At 42.5% G+C, this 16,867-nt stretch overlaps 1 protein-coding gene across 1 annotated transcript; it reads left to right on the top strand.

Moving 5' to 3' along the window:
• Positions 1-12,544: 12,544 nt before the first annotated feature.
• LOC148031260 (uncharacterized) lies at positions 12,545-15,972 on the top strand. Its single transcript, XM_087685713.1, has 5 exons — positions 12,545-12,925; positions 13,148-13,416; positions 13,541-13,980; positions 14,190-14,310; positions 14,693-15,972. The coding sequence occupies exons 1-5, from the start codon at positions 12,585-12,587 to the stop codon at positions 15,817-15,819; spliced, it is 2,298 nt and encodes a 765-aa protein (XP_087541839.1). The 5' UTR covers positions 12,545-12,584; the 3' UTR covers positions 15,820-15,972.
• The last annotated feature ends 895 nt before the right edge of the window (positions 15,973-16,867 follow it).

Below are 16,867 nucleotides of genomic sequence, written 5' to 3'. Positions count from 1 at the left end.
TTCAGGTTGAAGTTGGGGAGGTGGATTGACTTCGACGGGTGATGACTCTTGTGATAGAGCCTGCGGTTTGGGCCGGTAGGCTTGTGGGACTCTCTTGGGCCTAGACGTGGATGAGGCGGATGGTTGTGGTTTAGGAGAGCACTGTGGCTTGTGGTTTTGAGGGTTTATGGGAAGCGCGTGTGGGCCTTAGGGATCCACAGCTAGGTATTTCCCTCATAGTAGCCTTGCGCACGTAAGAGGGCTTTAGGGATCCATCGTTGCTTGATCACGCGGCGCTTCTTGTGATTGCGTCTTGGCCTCCTAGGGCTAGAGTTTTTGGTCCTACGAGGGTAGGAGTGTTGACTCCTAGGCGGCGGTTGCGGCTGTTTGGGCTTTCATTGAAATCTAGGCGCTTGAGCCTGATATTTTGCTACTATGGGCTGTAATTCCTGAATGCTAGGAGGTGGCGACCGCGCACTACCCCCCTCCGTAGATTTGGTCATGGAGAATTCTATCGGTGGCTTTGCGGATGGTGATGAAGTCGCACAGCCCTTGTTGAAAGCTGTGACAATGCGAACGTTGCCTATTGCGAGGTGGATGCGCTGTGACTCATAATTAACATTGCAGTGAGTCTGCTTTTTGAAAGTGCATCCTAGCAGCAACTCCGTGCCTGCGGCTTTTGCATTCGACAACACGTAAAAAATCATTGCGAGAGTCTCAGACTCGATAGAAATGGCTACTTTGCACTTGCCAAGGAGTGCGTAGGGATGGGCCCCATATGGGCTTAATTTAGCATTCGTGGGCTGAAGTGGTGGTCTGCCAAGTTTGGTCCAATGATCGTGAGTTAGGACATTGAAGTATGCTCCCTCATCGATCAAAGCGTTGAAAGCGCAGGTTTGTTTTGCAGTGACCATTATGTGGAGGTATGTGAGCTCTACGACTTCCTCATCCTTGTCATCAATCTCAGTGATTATGGCCACTTGTACTTTGACAGGCGGTTTTAACATCGGTGGCTCGTGCAAAGAATGGGTGGGAGGGTAGTACTTCTTGACATGAGTGCCATTGAAGAAGCCTATTCCCTCACCATCTAAGGTTTCGAGTTCGACATTGCATGTGCAGTTGATTGCACGAACTTTGAAGGGTCTAAGGCCTCGAAATTTCATTTTCTGTTTATATCCCTTAACAGAGTAGAGGAGTACTGTCGCCCTGTTCAAAGTCGCGCTGCTTGACATGCTTGTCAAACCAACTCTTGTGACGGGCCTTCTCGCATATAAGTGCATGGGTGGCTAGAAGACGGGTCTCTGATAGGGGTTCAAGCTCGACCAGGCGTTGCGTCCATGCCTCCTTTCCTTCTCATCGTTCTTGAAGGGCTATTCTCAGGCTAGGAACAAAGAATTCTAAGCGTAGGATTACTTCTGTTCCATAGGTCAACCTGAACGGGGTTTGATCGACAGTCGTTTTATAAGCTATATGGTAAGCCCACAAAGCTGCCATAAACACAATATTAGTGAGTTTGGGAATCTCCCAATTCCCATTTTTTGAATACTAAAAAGGTGGCACCTGGATAACATGCCCATAAGTTTCTCAAAACCATATGATCTGACCTATCATTGGAAAGCACTTTAACAATGGAATCTATTGAGCTATAGATCGCTTGATTTGGAGTTATAGTGTTCAAGTTATAAGAAATCCAAAGATTTGACCATGTGTCCCAAACTTATGGGAAATTCCCATATTCCCCAATATGGTGTTCATAAGCTTATTGTCCCAGTCGCTGCGTGAGGCTGAGACTACTTTGGTCAGGACATTGACGAGAATCTTATTCGTGGATTCTACTTGACCGTTCGCCTGAGGGTAGTATGGCGATGATTTGCGATGGATAATGAGAAAGGTGAACAGGAGATGCACTATCACTTCGTTGATGAAGTGCGTGCCCTAGTCATGACCAATTCGATGGGGCAGCCAAATCGCGCGATCACTTGCTCCCATAAGAACTTGGCAGTCGTCCTAGCGTTGTTTTTACGTGTGGCTCTTGCCTCTGTCCATTTCGTGAGGTAATCCGTGGCCACAATGATGTACTTGGCTTGTGAGTACTGCGTCACAAGATTGATGGGTCCCATGAAGTCAATTCCCCATTTCTCAAAGGGTTGTCGAGCAATAATTGGGGTCAACTCCATCTGATCCTTGCAAATCGGGACTTTTGTCCGTTGGCACTCGTCACAATGCTTGATGAATCGCGTGGCATCGCGGAAAAGCGTGGGCCACCATAGTTGAGACTGCATCACCTTCCGTGCTATCGTGTCTCTACTAAAATGTCCTCCTGCAATGCCGTTGTGCGCCTTCGAGAGCACATCGTGCATCTTATACTCACACATGCATCTACGTAGCAATCCGTCTTGCCCCAGCCTATAGAGTTGGCTTGCAATCAGCTGATAGGGCTGGATCTTAAGGATCAAGTGCCTAAGTCGGGCTTTTTCTATTGGTCGCTCAAGTAGTCCGTGCTCAAGCACTTGGACTATGTCGTCCGCCCAATATGACATTAGATTAGCCTTAAATAAATCTCTCTCGTTGGACAGGTGGAATAGATGGGTGTGGGGTAACTCATCAACGATGCCTTGTCCAGCGGCTTCCCCCGTGGGAATGCGTGACATATGGTCAGCCATGTAGTGTTGTTTTCCTTTCCGCACAACCACAGAGAAATCGAATTCCAAGAGCAGAAGGAGCCATCGAGCTATGCGTCCTGTAGCACAAGGTTTGTTTACTAAATAAAGCACGGCTTGATGGTCCACGAAAAAGATGAAGGGTGTGGCCAATAGATAATGCCGAAATTTCTTTGCAGTGAACACCATGGCTAATCCCTCTCTTTCTGTTGTTGTCAAGTAGTAGACAGTGGAACGATATTTAGTAAATTCTTGCTGCTCTCTACCCACCCTAAACTGACCAGCGTCACACTTAGCAGAAAAAACACTAGTATCATCATGGCGCTAATATGTGTAACCAAGCATATCTTGCATGGCAGTTGTACCATAACATCAAAAGTATGTGCAACACTGCCAACATAAGAGCTGCGCATGCACAAATAAATGTCGTTGTGACAATACGTACAACCAAATGGTGGATGATACTGTAAACAAAAAATAATCACAAAAGAAGAACCACAATATGCCTCCCCTCTCGGTGCATATAAGAACATGTCATGCATCTGAAAACGCAGAATGTCATAAGGCCTGACATGAATAGGATCGGAACTATCAGTATCAAGACAAGGGTAAAGTGCATCCATCCACAAAAAAGCCATACCTGCATCCCAATAAAATCCCCCCCCCCCCAAAAGAAAAGAAATCCAAATGTAGATTAATCAAAAGATTAACCAGGCTGGTCAGGGAGTTGAAAGACCACGAGCAGAAACTCATGATACTAGTCCTAAAGCAAAGAGAGAGCTTGGAAGAAATAAACAAAAGAGCAGAGGAGTGGGCTGTGCACAATGAAAAGAGGGTGAAGACACTGGCGCGGCACCTTGCTCTGGTAGATAAGGAGAAAATCATTGCAGAGAGCAAGGCAGAAGCCGCCCAAGTGGCCTTTGGCACTCAACAAAAAGCCTTCCTCGACACCATCTTGGACACCACCCGCTCAGCGCAAGGAGAGTCGTTGGAGGTGACACAAAGAAAGCTTGGCATCGCACGTAGAGCCTTATACGCTGGATTGCAGATCCCACCCCTACCTGCAGAGGTTAGGCTGAGCTTGGACGAGCAACAAAAATACCTATTGCTGGCCGGCCTAACCCCCCAGGAAATCGACGCCCTCGGATTCGAAGAGGAAGCACCACAGGGAGAACGGCATGGGGAGGAAGCAGAACTTGAAATCGACATGAACCGATTCAGGGAGGATGTAGTCCCACAACCCCCCTCGCCGCAGTCTCAAGAGCCACCACAAGAGGACCCATCTGCGGAAAGAAAAGCCGCATCTAGGGAAAGACGCAAAAAGCTAATAGAGGAAGCCAGGAAACAGCTGAGAGCCAAACCAGCCGTGCTGCCGTCCTCACCCCTCCCACCATGCCCTGATGATCTCCCCGTGGGATTCCACGTAGAACTGGTGCTATGGGAGATACAAGAACAAGGAAAGGATCCATTCACCTTTAGTTTTTTCCTACCCAACAGTCTGTGGAGGGTCTTGCTGCTCAAGGTGATGGATGAGGTAATTGCGATCGGTGGTCGGTTGGGGCAAAGATGGCTAGAAGAGCGAGAAAAAACCCCGACCTCTTGGGGCACAAAAGCGGCTAATTACTGGCAGAACAAAGTTTTTGAAGTCCCACACACTATACAGGGCTACAAAAGCCAACCCCTGTGGAGGAGGCGAGCATGCGACATCAGTATGCTCGCCTGGATGGCGTTTTGTAACACCCTACCATTCGAGCGGAACAACCCTACCCACATGGCATACCCTCGAAGGGTAGGGGTGGATTTTGATGCCACCCTCCACGGGCGGTACAACTTTCCTATTATTTATAACTCTAATGTAGTATCCTTCAAGCATGCCCTTCTCTTTATCTCCGAAAGCCTAGATGATTCTATGACACGCTTTCTTGCGGATTTCTCCTCATGCCCTGACCCCGCCTTTGTAACAACATGTAATTATCTTAGGTTACTTAAGCTACTCCTTAAGCTGGACCGGACTCCACAAGAGCGCGGCCTACTTGTAATTATCTTAGGTTACTTAAGCTACTCCTTAAGCAGGACCTGACTCTACAAGAGCGCGGCCTACCTCCCCTCTTCTTTGACCCTAATGCTATTGACAGCTGCGCCATGGCTGGGCTAGTCTCCTCCCCTCTTTTTGTCTAGCCCTCCTAGAAGATATGAAGGACAGCCAATTCACTAGGTGCAATCACCCTTTCCTCTCCACCACTTCTCTTCATGTCCGCATGAATCTGAAAGATTACATGCAAAGTCGCTAATTTTTGAGCAAATCCATCCGACCCCCCTCCCCTCCTCATTCAGATGAAGACAATTAGGCCTGGCTGTCATTCCACAATTGTAATTTTAAAAAAAAAAGAATAACATGAAAGGAAAGGCACACAAGCACTCAATTGCAGAAGTACTTAAACACCACTTAGAGCACTATCACTGCACCTAGGGGTTCTCAAGTTAGGCGTGTCCAGTGGCTTTGGTCGGCTGGCTCCACTCCTAACCCCCTAGCCCTTTGTGCTCCCCACTTCATGCTTAGGGCACATCAAGGGCAGGACATACCTAGGAAGCTAACACTTGCCTATGGTTAGACCTGTCACCCTAAGCCACTTGCACCGCACCTCCCTTAACACAAATGGGATCCTCAAGTGTGGGACATCACCCATGCTTTCCTGCAGTTAGACCCACCTCCCCATTCCACTAGCACGAGCACATTGCACTAACATAGTAAGGTAGACACTCCCCTTAGGGAGAGCACCGCACCTTCTCCTTTCAGGCATCAGGCAAGCGGCAAACCACCAACTTCGAAGGCCCCCGTCAACCACTCGCTATCCAACTGGCTTCCCTGACAAACATCAGTTTGCACACGCACCTAAATCTACATATGGCCCTTCCCTTTACACCATCATTGCCAAGTGCCTACCACCCTACAACATAGAAGTGCCATGGGACTGGCACCCGTCTCGGAGGGGGGTAATGTTAACCCCAAGTGGAGATGGCGAAAAATGACGAAAGATGAAGGAAAAAGCGAAAAAGCATGGAAGAAGAGCAAAGACACGTAGGCGACCTCTAAAGGCTAAGCCGAGACCAAAGGCACGATTTTAAATGAAAGGCGCCTCAAAAAACTTGAAAAACTCTTGTAAATGAGCACCAAGCTTCCTCTTGTGCCAATTGTAAGATATTAGATGGGCATAGGCTAGAGGCATAAGAATAGAAGAGGGAAATGGAAAAAGGACCTTGCCACAATGGCCGATCATGTAAAAAAGGGGATGGGCACCCATGGGATTTTAGGGTTTGTATATAAAGTTCAAAAAGTGAATGAAAATCCATTCTTTTGGTATGTGGCTAACAAGAGTTCTCTTCTTCTTATCTTATTCTTGCTTGTGTGTGCTCTTGAGGGAGGGAGTGTGAGAGTGTGAGGGAGTGAGTGTGTGGGAGTGAGGGATCAAGAGGGTGAAGCTCTTCACCATCTCCTCTTCTCTTCTTCTCTTCTCTTCTCTTCTCTTTCCTCGCGCACGCAGCTATGGAGGATGGAGCTTGGAGATGGAGGAGGCTTGAGGATGCTTGAGCTAGCATCATGAATCATGGAGCTACTGAGGTGTGCGAGGGAGGAGGCTACTCATATCGGCATCAAGGTAAGCTCACTACATTCGTAGGATCGACGGCGCATCGTCTAGGTGAGAGATAGCCATTAGAGCTCGCTTGGAACACTTGAAACAATAAGCAGTCTGTGGGTCTTGGTGGTTGAGCGAAGGCTCCCACAACTACTCCCTAGGAAACACAATTTTGCATACAAGTTTTTGTTGACATATTAGTGGAATAGTAGTTTGGTTACATGCTATTGATGCAAGCCTAGCCAAGTGGTATCCTAACTCCCTTGTAGTTTATCCCCTTCCCATTTACTACCTCTAATGTAAGGTGCCTACTAGCCATCTACTCAGGCAAGGATGTCCACATCTATCATATGATACATTTTGATTGTTATTTCAGTTCTACTACTAGCAGTTCAACATCTATGCTCTAAAATTGTTCAAGCAGAGATGAACTTTTCACATGAAGTTGAGCATACTGCAACAACAGTACATGGCTTTGGTCATACAACCAGAAGCACGATTTGATCATATGGTTTATAATCATACAAGTACATGCTGAGATTTCAGCATCATGTGTGCATAGCTAGGAGCCTCATAAAAGTGAAATAGAAATAAGTAGTAAGCTGACAGATTAGGCTCTGCACAGTTTTTCTCAATCTAAAGTGAGACACAATGTCAGTTGAATCTATTAGATCTCCATAGAGACTAGAGGCATCCCCATTCAAGACTCAACTGGACTTTGCGAATCTAGATAGCGTTACCAAACTATATTGCATATATGCAAATTTAGAGAGATCTCGGTTTGCAGATCTAATGAAAATACCTATTCACTGAAAGAGAAAAAAACGTGCTGCTCTAACTACTCGCAAGCATATGAACCTTCAATTATCCACAACGATCATCATGAAAATACACGCTTGTAGTTTGCTAGGGAGAAGTACTTTCAAGGATTGCATGTTATTTTTGAACAGGTTCAGATATCAACATCATGGGCACACCTAAATGACAACATGTGATCAAAGGTCATGCAAAATATATTGAAGGAAAGAGAGCTTGTCATAGCTACAAATGATGGTGTAGGGGTTAACCTTAGAATTTAAAGTATTGAAATGGTTGGTTGCAGACTTGATTTTACAAGCTACAGATGCTCTAGTTCAAGCAAATAGCAACAATAGCCATGCCAATATCAAGAGCACCATTGCTTATATAGCACTAGTTGAGAGAAGGAAAGCCACAACATAAACATGTCTAAACTTGGACATGAAAATATACATGCTGGCATAATCAAGCAAAGCTTCATCTAAGGAATTATAATGGTTCCATGGTTGATAGTAAATGCCATGGCATCTTCCTTGTACTATCAAGGACATTCTTACACCAAATATATAAAACCTTTTTGCAAAGCCTCTTGCAAACAAGAGAAATGCTACAAGCTTTTTCTTCTTCTATTGGCCATGGCATTTAAGCCAGTCTATCCTTGGTATCTACCATTTTAGAAATTTTATTTCAAACCATTGAAAACCTATTTCGAACATCCAAAGCTTCATTTAATTACAACCACCATCATGAAAAGACAAGCTTGCACTTTGCTGAGATTAATTATTTTAAACGATTGCAAGCTACTACTGATGAATAGGTTGAGGAGAGAGCATCACGAATACATCTGCAGGATAACACAACATCAAAGGTCCTACATGGTTAGGCTAGTAGAGATCAAAATATGTCCTCTATTTAGCTTTGAGTAGAAATACGTACAACACTCAATCACAATGCAAATGAAGGTGGAAGCTTTGTCAGGAGTAGAAGTACCTTATTATACTGAATCCCTGACTGAATCTTGGTAATGTCTGATAATGATTGCTGAAGAGCAGATAATTTCTGCTTCAGACATAATAATCATGTTTTCAAATGTTGCTTAGAATGTTTGGCTGCCTTGCATGTTTGCCATTTTTGATCTGCAGATAAACACACCATAACCATCATCTTCTGCAACAACAAGGCCCTGGTCCAGCACAAAAACATTTACTTGGTCTAAATAGGCAGCTCTCTGAACCTTGACACATTTGAAATCACAACGAACACGAACACACACATGTGTGTGTGTGTGTGTGTGTGTGTGTGCGCGCGTGCGCGCGCGCGAGGGATGAATGCCATCACACACGAACATGAAATCCCCACATAAGAAAAGTATTACCAAACTATTATCTTCCATGACCACAATGCCATGCTTAGTGTAGCAAAGTGCTATTTCCCTGAAGCAATCCTGCAACATGAAATAGCCATCAGAGAAGGGTAGAGTGCACAACCTCAGAAGAACTAATCGTCTAGCTACATAGACTGGCTCCACAAACACTACACGAAGATTGTGATGGCCATGGACGGTGGGGAGAGGGGCAACGAAGGAGGGGCCATGGTTGAAAATCTCCCGACGGCACCTGTATAGGCCCTCCATGGCCCTTTTACCCTACAGTGCCATCACGCTAAGCTCGAGTTTCCACACTGATCCTCGGCTCTTTGTTTGAGGTTTCTAAATGTGGCAAGTTTATGGGCTAGATCTGTTGTATAAGAGCACATGTTGCATTTCCTCCTCCTCTCTTCATCTACATCTCCTGTCCAATAGGCCTCTCTTTCGCAACTTCTCAACAAAATTAAATGCCCCACAGACTACTGGCCATGCAAAAAGCTTGAACTTTGGCAAGATTTTGCTTGCCTAAAGCTTATTAAACACATTCATGACCCGCTCCTCTAAGGGTGTCACTCCCCAAGCACTTCAAACATCCTACTACTATATTATTTTAGCTATAGGTTCAGAAAGCCCCAAACCTCCAGAGGGCTTCCCGAACCTACCCCCTTTTCTAAACCTCCCTCTCCTTCCCCTCCTTTTTTTCTCACATGTAATATCTCATTTTCTCTTTCCCCTCCCTTTTTTCATTAAAATCTCCTCTCCCCCTCCCTACCTCACTTTTTTAAATAAAACCCCCTCCCCTCTCTCTCACTTATAATCTCTCTCTCTCTCTCTCTCTCTCTCTCTCTCTCTCTCTCTCTCTCTCTCTCTCTCTCTCTCTTAATTAAACAAAAAGTTTACATTTAAAAGTTTAATCTGACTCTCTCTCTCTCTTTTAATTAAACAAAAAGTTTACATTTAAAAGTTTAATCTGAGAGAGAGAGAGAGAGAGAGAGAGAGAGAGACACACACACACACACACACATACACACAAAGAGCAAAAAAGAAAGAAGAGAAGAGGGAGGGAGGGAGGGAGAGGGGGAACAGAGAGAAAGAGAATTATAGAGAGAGAAAATATAAAATTTAAGAGAAAGAGAGAGGAAAATAAAAAAGAAAAAAGTTTAATCTGAGAGAGAGAGAGAGAGAGAGAAATATACAAAGAGCAAAAAAGAAAGAAGAGAAGAGGGAGGGAGGGAGAGAGAGGGGGAACAGAGAGAGAAAAAGAATTATAGAGAGTTAAAATATAAAATTTAAGAGAAATAGAGAGGAAAAGAAAAAAGAAAAAGAGAAGAGAGAGAGACAGCGAGAAGAAAATGAGAGAGAGAGAGAGAGAAAATAAGAAGAAGAAGAAGAGAAAGAATTTGAACACATTGAGAAAATTATAGAGAGAGGAAAGATAAAATTTAAAAGAAAGAAAGAGAATTATAGGGAGATGAAATATAAAATTTAAGAGAGAGAGAGAGAGAGAGAGAGAGGAAAAGAAAAAAGGAAAAGAGAGGAGAGAGGGGAGAGGGGAGGAAGAGAGATAGAGAGAAGAAAATGAGAGAGAGAAAAGAAGAAGAAGAAGAAAAGAAAGAATTTGAACACGAAGAGAGAATTATAGAGAAGAATTTGAACACGGAGAGAGAATTATAGAGAGAGGAAAGATAAAATTTAAAAGAAAGAGAAATTTTTTTTAAAGAAAATAAAGAAAATAAAAGAGATTTTTTTAAATTAAAATAAAGATAGAGAGAGAGATATATATATATATATATACAAAGAGCAAAAAAAAGAGGAGGAGAGGGAGGGAGAGAGAGGAGAAACAGAGAGAAAGAGAATTATAGAAAGAGGAAATATAAAATTTAAGAGAGAGGGAGGGAGAGGAAAATAAAAAAGGAAAAGAGATAAGAGAGGGGGAAGAGAGACATAGAGAAGAAAATAAGAGAGAGAAAATAAGAAGAAGAAGAGAGAGAATTTGAACAAAAATAGAGAATTGTAGAGAGAGAAAATATAAAATTTGAAAAAAGAGAAAAAATTTAAAGAGAGAAAAAAGAAAAAAGAGGAGAGAGAGGGAAAAGAGAGGAGAGAGAGAGAGAAAGAGAGAAAAGTCGTTTTAAAATTTAAATGTTTTTTGAGAGAGAGAGAGAGAGAGAGAGAGAAGATATATTTTAAAAGACAGAGAGGGAGAGAAAAAAAAGATAAAATTTAAAAGAGAGAGAGGGGGAGAAGAAAAAATGGAAAATTAAGAGAAAGGGGAAAAGAAGGAGAGAGAGAGAGAGAGAGAGAGAGAGAGAGAGAGAGGAGAAGAAGAGAGAGAATATAAACATAAAGAGAGAATTATATATAGGGAAAAGATAAAATTTACATACTTTAAGAGAGACTAAGGGGGGAGAAAGTGAAAGAAGAAAAAGGAGAAAAAGAGAGAGAGAGAGAGAGAGAGAGAGAGAACATGTAGAGAGAATTATAGAGAGAGAAAATATAAAATAAAGGAGAAAGAGAGAAGAAAAGCACAAAGAGAAGAAAATGAGAGAGAGAGAGAGAAGAAGAAAAAAAATGAAAAAAGAGGAGAGGGAGAGAGAAGGAAAAGAGAGGAGAGAGGAGAGAGAATAAAGAGAGAGAGAGAGAGAGAAGAAAAGCGGGGAGAGAAAAAGAGAGAGGGAGAGAGAACTAGGAGAGGAGAAAAAATAAACTAAAATAGAAGGCAGAGAGAGAGAGAGAGAATTAGACTTACGGAATTTGGAGGGGGGAGAGAGAGAGAGAGAGAGAGGAAAAAGAGAAAGATGAGAAATGGATTGTTGAGCAAAGTTGCCATGCGATAGCATAGCTATTTCACTCGCCGCTGCAAGGCAGCGAAGCTGCTGTGAAGCAGCCTAGAGTTCCGTGCGTGCGAAGCACGTGTGGAACGCTAGTTGTTGACTATGTTGCCATGATTGGATAGGATCACCCTAATATACTCGGTTTGCAATTTCACCATGACATCTTCATTTTCCATCAAAAGGGATAGTCTACTCAAAGATCCTACATTGGGTGCGACTCGCATTCTCAACTTGAGCTACTTTTCAATGCCTTCCCAAAAGTGCGCATAGCAAGCCTCGGTAGATTTCGACCAATTTTCATCGTTTTTAATTTCTTGGTTCTTACAAATGTTAAAAATAAGAAAAAACTCCAACCAATGAGGAAAAAATGGAAATGAAAAAAACCCCTTTAGTTGCATGTATAAACATCAATAGACTAGGTAGATGCCCATGAACCATTAGCCCAAGATCCCGCTGCCCACATATCAACAAATTAATTACCGACAAACTCGTAGATTAGAAAAGCTCTCATAAACCCCTAATGGAAGGAGTGCAAATGAGGGTTTGGGAAAAGATGGGTTTGCTTCAACCTAGAACTTGTTCACCTTGACAAAAATCCTTCTCAATTCTTTGGGAAAAGACGGGTTTGCTTCAACCTAGAACTTGTTCACCTTGACAAAAATCCTTCTCAATTCTTTGGAAGAAGGAAATAAATCCTCTTCAAATTTTTCAAAATATAATTATACTTGTTAAATATATGTATAAGATACCATCTCAATGGGGGATAATTCCTTCTTGGATGATGATGAAAAGGATTTACTTCCTCTTCCTCAAAAGTTTTTTCCGGAATCCTAGTGCAAACCCATGCATTAGGAAGCTAGAGACCCATGAGCAAGGGGAACACAATCTTCACCACACCCTCCATCCACGTCAAGTGCCTTAATGTAAAAAACCAGAGTTTTGTTTCTTTTTCATTTAGTGACAGAAAAAGGCCGGGAAAAAGAAATTAAAAAAAGGACACCTGGGCAGGGCAGTGGGCAGTGCCAAGTTCCAACTTCAAAGTGGCGACCTGAGGAGCCCGGCAGCGAGTTAAAGGAACACTTCCAAAGTCAATGGTGGATTCTGACCGGCAGCGACCCAGCGGTAATATTTTCAAAGCTAGTTGTGTTAACTACCTCCCAAAACGCGTCCCCCCGCGGTTTCGAACTTTGAACGGTCCAGACTCCAGAGCATATATTCATATTTATATTTATATTTATGTGTGTGTACACACACCAACAACTAAAGCGCCGCACACTACGTAACGTGTCATCGGCAAGGCCCATATCCCATCATGGCTTCCCATCCCGCCCGATCCGATGCCCGCCACACTGACCTGGCCGATCTGCACACTGGCTTCACCATCATCTTCTCTGCGGCCACCTACCTCTTCGACTTCGCCAGCAACATCGCCACTGCCAAGGAGTACTACCGCATCGTGCAGGAGCAGCCCTCCATGGTGGGCATCTTTATCGCCATCGTCTCCATCATCCTTCTGGCTCACACCGTCAATGCTGTGGTCTTCAAATTGGAGCTCCGCCGAGAAGACCGCCCCTTTGCTGCAGCCTACCTGTTCCCCCTTCAACAGCTCTACAGGCTTGCTGCTGTTGTTTCCCGCAACCGCACTTTTAAAGGGTACACTACAATATATTCCACGTCCCGTATACTACTGTATTACTGCGATCGAGGCTACGCTTAATATAGCCGGATATACAGAGGTTTATCTCCCCCGCATGAATTACATGGGCTTCGCCCTCAGACTCTCGTTTCCTCGATGTTCTTATAGGAAACCGAGGTTTGGCATGATTGTCAAGTGAATTGATAAAATTTAGCGTTCCTCATAATTGATGCTTGCAGGCTTAAATCGCTGAAGTCCGAGCACAAAAACAACCTATTCAATCTCCTGGCCCTCGCTCTCGAGACAGCGCCGCATCTCGGGCTTCAGTTCCCTGTCTTCCTTACGAAACTGGCGCAGGGCCAAGCATCCAAAGTGCTATACATCTCTTTATTCGCATCTTTTTTGTCTGGCACTGTGAATGGAGGTGTTCTCTTGCTGTCTATGTTTGCTACATCAACCTCGCAAAACCCGAGTCGGCGTCAAAAAGCAGGAGTAGTCATTGTGGGAGGTACGTGGGCTTAATTTTCTGTTACTATCTATCTATGTATGTGGATATATACACACATATACATACGTACTTGGGCATGCAGGTAAAAGCCGACGATAGATTTCATTTGAAACTGATTGTGCAGGTATGTTCACGTTATCGGCTCTCATCTTAGAATGTGTGACAGTTTCTGCATTGATTCTCTGGAAAGGCTGGATTTCTCCCCCCTCCTTTCTCCTGTTGGAGTTCTCCATGTACTACTGTTTGTTTCAATTCACGGTTTTCAGCAAAGGAGAAGCGGGTGATGGAGCTGGTGGAGGGGGCTTTTGCAGTGGCAAAAGAATACTTCGATCGTCGAGTTGGGCGTATCTAAGCATGACGATGGGGCCTCTCTATCCGATTCTAAGCAACATGAAATCAAGAGACGAACCGCCGTCGCAGGGACGTCAGCCGGGTGCTTGTGCCAATCGTACTGTACTGAGACTCTTCCTTGCGGTAGGACTGCATTTGAGCGTTGACGTAGCCGTCTTCATAGCGTCACTTGCGGGTCCTCAATTTTGTCGATGGTCGTACTATTGTGTCCAGGTCTGTGACCAAAGAGAGTACTTTTGTTCTCTACTCCATCAGACCGATGAGTATTGGCTTACATAATTATATACACTCACATCATTTGTTTAGATCTAATGAACATACTTAAGGATAACGACCATTCTTTGAAACTTTGTAAAGTTTGAAACTTGGAAGTTTCCTTAAATGAAAGCGCCTCACTTAAGGATTGCTTTGACATCGTTTAGGTGTTCCTAGTTCGACGTCATCACATTGTGTGCAGTTTCTATACACCCACAACGACCATTGGGATCACGACATTTATCTTGTCTTTTCTTGCTTATATATACTTGAGCAGCTTTATTGAAGGTGTGTGTCAAAATTCCTAGCTTTTCATGTTGATCTTCACAAAAAGCACCCATGACAATTATAAATAGCTTAGAAGTTTGAAAAATAAATTATGGCTTCAAGCAAGTCCTCAATGATGACAATAATCTATTTGACAAAGTAGAATTCGAACAATCACCAAAAGTACAAACCCATGGCTACATCCATGATCCCCAAAGCCCAACCTTAGGGATATGAAGTTATTAAAGAACTTACCAAATACTGGACATACAAGCATCCATATGCAATAGGCCTTTAACATTTCTCTTTGTAATTTTATCACATTAAATTTGAAAAGTGCAAAAATTCTAAAGCGGATGAAACTAACTAGTTAATTGTTCTCTTTGAATTCTGGTTTGTGCAGATGAGTTCATACATAACAATAGCCAAAGTGATAGTTCTACCAATCAACAAGGCAGTGATAAAGAGACTATTCAATATGGATCATCAAAAGTACCCACTCAAGGACCAAGGATTGAGTTTGGAGTCGACATTTTTGAGCAACGCCAATACACTGAAGGCACACTTGACGAGAAGGAAAAGAGCGTTGTCATGAAAGTCAATATTTTGCAAGATGTGGCAAGTCCATTTGCCATTAGTCCAAGTGCAACGTCAAGTCCTATCATGCCTATCATTGGTGATGAGCACCTTCACATTGAGGACAATGATGAGATTGTTGAATGTCTAAATTTCCACTTGTCATGCTCGAGTCCAAACCAAGGTGTTGAGGCAATGTCTCACTATCTTGAAAATGTTGCGCTATTCACCAAAGATAATGTTGATTGTGTAGAAAATTCAATGCCAAGGTGTGAAGAGAGTAATGGGGAGGTTAATGTTGTGCAAAACATCCTTCCCCATGAAAACGTTGTGGGATTCACCAAAGAGATGGATACTTTTATAGAAAACTCAATGCTCATTAGTGATGAAGAGACTGATGATAAGGTTGATGTTATCCAAAACATGCCTCATCATCATGAAAATAATATCGTATTTGCCAAAGAAAACGCTTCTTTTATAGAAAACTCAATGCTTACATATGGAGAGATAGATGAGGAGATTGATGTTGTGCAAAAAACACCTCAACAGTACATTGAAGTGCCTCTTCACTTATCAACTGAAACAACTGTCATCTCTATAAGGAATGAGACTATGCATGGTCAATGTGATGTAGACATTGAAACTCCTATAGAAAGAAATGATGGGGAAGTTTTCATAGGAATATCATCTCATAAATTTCGCCTTTGTGAAGAAGGTTGGGAGAAAAATGTTGATCTACAAATTACAATTCCCGTAGAAACAAATCATGGGCCAATTTGCACAAGATTATCATCTCATAAAGCTGTTGGTCTTGGTGAAGAAGGTTGGGAAAACAATAATACAGATCGACACAAAATAATGCTATCTTCTGAAATGTTCAATTCATCTCAACCTAAAGGTCATGAGAGATGTGGTACATCCAACTCCATTCAACCAACATCCCCAACTCCTTGAATAGTGAATGGAAAGAACATGGGAGGTACATAACCATTATGTACTCATGTCTATGACCAAAGAATTAGGTGCTAGAAACCAATAGTACAAGAATTCGGGTATTATGACAACAAGGATGCTCATCGATTATCCTCTTGTAAGATAGAAACAATGACCTATCATGTAAGGCTTTTGTTGTGTACATAGTGTGATTAGATAGATGATTGTGAGCATATTGATAGTGCATTTTTTGTTTGCCATTAGAGCTTGCTAATGTGAAGTTATAGACCCTTAAGAATCTAGACTAGATACATACACCGAATTGTGCAAGTTCAACAATCACAATCACTATTCCAAATAAAGCAAGGCGATTGCCCATTGAAGAAGGTTACAATGAAGTTTTGGTGCTTTAATAAAGGGAGATTATGACTAACTGTTAGATATTGTTTGCTAAGGTCATGAAATTTTGTATCTAAAAATCTAAGAGAAAAGAAATGTTAAAAATCTAGAAAGGGGAAAGTTTGAAGTAGGAAAGGGAAACAATGATCATAGAGATAGAAAAGCAAGCTCAAAGTCTAGTATTAAGAAAGAAACCATTACAAAAAGGCAAGGGAAAGGGCTATGGAGTTCACAAATATAGTTGTGTTGTCTTATACCACGTATATATGTGCATATTCTAATGAATGGGGGATAACACATGCCTTTAAGTATACATGGTTACTTTTGAAAAGGAAATAGTGAGATAGATATATGTTTCTTGTAGTTATGCACAAGAAGTGTAAGGATGAGGGACTTTTGATCCATGATGATAATCTTTTAGTGAACTATCCATCATATGTTTTTAGAGGTATACAAGTTGCATAACTAAATAGTGGTATATTTCCTTTTTGTATAAGAAATGATAGCATAAGTTGTGTTTACAACCTACTGATGTTAATGCTAGCTATGTTAAAGCTAAAGAGTTGATGTCTTTTTTACAACACATTTTTTGCAATATAAATAGACCCAAGGTTGTGGTTGAGAGGTACAATGTAGTAAATTTCTAAGTCCTATGCTTAGTCATATAAGT

The sequence above is a fragment of the Lygodium microphyllum genome, chromosome 9, assembly GCF_053477565.2.
Source record: "Lygodium microphyllum isolate KBCC chromosome 9, Lygodium_microphyllum_v1.1.10, whole genome shotgun sequence".
Classification (NCBI taxonomy): domain Eukaryota; kingdom Viridiplantae; phylum Streptophyta; class Polypodiopsida; order Schizaeales; family Lygodiaceae; genus Lygodium; species Lygodium microphyllum.
This window is presented reverse-complemented; position numbering and strand designations above follow the sequence as displayed.

Excerpts from the sequence above, each read along its gene's own strand:
- LOC148031260 (XM_087685713.1), top strand. The coding sequence starts at position 12,585 with ATGGCTTCCCATCCCGCCCGATCCGATGCCCGCCACACTGACCTGGCC. Across the intron at positions 12,926-13,147 it reads CGCAACCGCACTTTTAAAGG|GCTTAAATCGCTGAAGTCCG; the intron begins GTACACTACAAT and ends TGATGCTTGCAG. Across the intron at positions 14,311-14,692 it reads CTTGAGCAGCTTTATTGAAG|ATGAGTTCATACATAACAAT; the intron begins GTGTGTGTCAAA and ends TGGTTTGTGCAG.